The sequence below is a fragment of the Pithys albifrons genome, chromosome 31 (assembly GCF_047495875.1).
Source record: "Pithys albifrons albifrons isolate INPA30051 chromosome 31, PitAlb_v1, whole genome shotgun sequence".
NCBI lineage: Eukaryota > Metazoa > Chordata > Aves > Passeriformes > Thamnophilidae > Pithys > Pithys albifrons.
The window spans coordinates 124,948-126,970 of NC_092488.1; the positions used below are offsets into that span (position 1 = coordinate 124,948).

Consider the following 2,023-nt stretch of genomic DNA (forward strand, 5'->3'; position numbering starts at 1 on the left):
GCCCAGCATTTCCCTCCTTCAGCCTTGGTCTCCAGTACAGCCACTGAGGCTCTTTTGGCTCCAGACTTTTCCTGCAGCCACCAACTCCAGGGGAGCTTTGCCTTTCCCACAGTCCCACGTGCACAGCTCAGGCCATGCCCAGGAATTCCTTGTCTGTGCCTGGCCTTGCTCCCACCCCCTGGCAGTGACTCTGTGGCCCCTTTGTGCCCCACTGCCCCACAGTTGGTCCCACAGCCCCCTGTGCAGCCCCAGCCCAGGTCAGGAACATCCAGGGTGGGGAACAGCCCCTATGATGGGATGCCCAGGGCAGTCCCTGGGCTGGGTTAAAATAAACAATTTATGAACGGTGGAGAGAAAGGACTTCACCAACAAGCTTATGAAGTTTATAGTGAAGACCTTTTATTACACAAAGCACACAGTTTATATAGGGTTAGGACTACAGCTTATTGGCTAAAACAGTTTACACATCACCACTCCAGATACTTCAATTGCTTAAAACCTATCTCTCACAAGTCCCATGTTTATATTATTTATCATGGCTGTTTTGGTGTTTTTGCAGAGTCCTGTGAATTCCTACTCTGTGATTTCTTGGGGAGTAAACCACCTCCCTATCAGCCAGCAGCAGCTGAGCTCCTTGCTGCCTCTGGCTGATAGCTCAGTCTCACAGGGTGTTCTATAGATCTGAATTGCTCACTTTTGATTTTACTCTAACAACACTGGGTTACAGAAAATGGGGGAGCTAAATAGTAGAATGAAGTTAATCATGAAATATCATTGAAGAGAATAATATTAGAAAGGGAAAAAACAATGATAATTGAGGTTAGATTCATCTCTCATGACATAAACTACAGGCCATTGACAGAGGAAAGCAAGCAGTCTCTGGTTGCTGAAAAGCATCCAGTGATCTTTTTCTTCACAGCATCCTTGAGTTCTTGGTTCCTCAGGCTGTAGATGAAGGGGTTGAGTGTTGGAGGCAGCACCGAGTACAGAACTGCCAGAACCAGGTCCAGGGCTGGGGAGGAGAGAGAAAGGGGCTTTAGGTAGGCACAGAAGGCAGTGCTGAGAAACAGGGAGACCACAGCCAGGTGAGGGAGGCACGTGGAAAAGGCTTTGTGCCGTCCCTGCTCAGAGGGGATCCTCAGCACAGCCCTGAAGATCTGCACATAGGAGAAAACTATGAAAATGAAACATCCCACAAAAAAACCCGCACTAAGCAGAAGAAGCCGAAGTTCTCTCAGGTAGGAGTGTGAGCAGGAGAGCTTGAGGATCTGGGGCACTTCACAGAAGAACTGGCCCAGGGCATTGCCATGGCATAAGGGCAGGGAAAATGTATTGGCTGTGTGCAGGAAACCATAAAGAAACCCAGTGGCCCAGGCAGCTGCTGCCATGTGGGCACAAGCTCTGCTGCCCAGGAGGGTCCCGTAGTGCAGGGGTTTGCAGATGGCAACGTAGCGGTCGTAGCACATGATGGTGAGGAGGGAAAACTGTACTCCAACTAAGAGGAACATCAGAAAGAACTGTGAAATACATCCCTTATAGGAGATGGTTCTGATGTTCCAGAGGGAGTTGTGCATGGCCTTGGGGACAGTGGTGCAGATGGAGCCCAGGTCTGTGAGGGACAGGTTGAGCAGGAAGAAGTGCATGGGGGTGTGCAGGTGGTGGTCAGAGGCTACGGCGCTGATGATGAGGCCGTTGCCCAGGAGGGCAGCCAGGAAGATGCCCAGGAAGAGCCACAAGAGCAGGAGCTGCAGCTGCCGCGTGTCTGCCAATGGCAGGAGGAGGAAGTGGCTGATGGAGCTGCTGTTGGACATTTGCTGCCTCTGGGCATGGGGACCTGTTGATGGAGAAAAAGACAGGGACAACTCAAGACAGGCTGCTTTGAGCTAAAATGGTGCCATTTCCTGTAGACTGTCTCACTTGGACTCATCTACCCTTCTTCCTCCTCTGGGAAAATCCTTCATCCAGGTTTCTGATTTGAGCTCCCCTTGCACTGTCTGGGTGTGCCATGAGCTGTCAGGCCTGT

General features: G+C 51.0%; 1 protein-coding gene across 1 annotated transcript; it reads right to left on the reverse strand.

The window, feature by feature from the left end:
• Nucleotides 1-845: 845 nt before the first annotated feature.
• Nucleotides 846-1,643, reverse strand: LOC139684065 (olfactory receptor 14C36-like; the record flags this gene model as incomplete). Its single annotated transcript, XM_071579669.1, has 1 exon — nucleotides 846-1,643. A coding segment is annotated over one exon (798 nt), but the record flags the coding sequence as incomplete, so codon positions are not given.
• Between the last annotated feature and the right edge of the window lie 380 nt (nucleotides 1,644-2,023).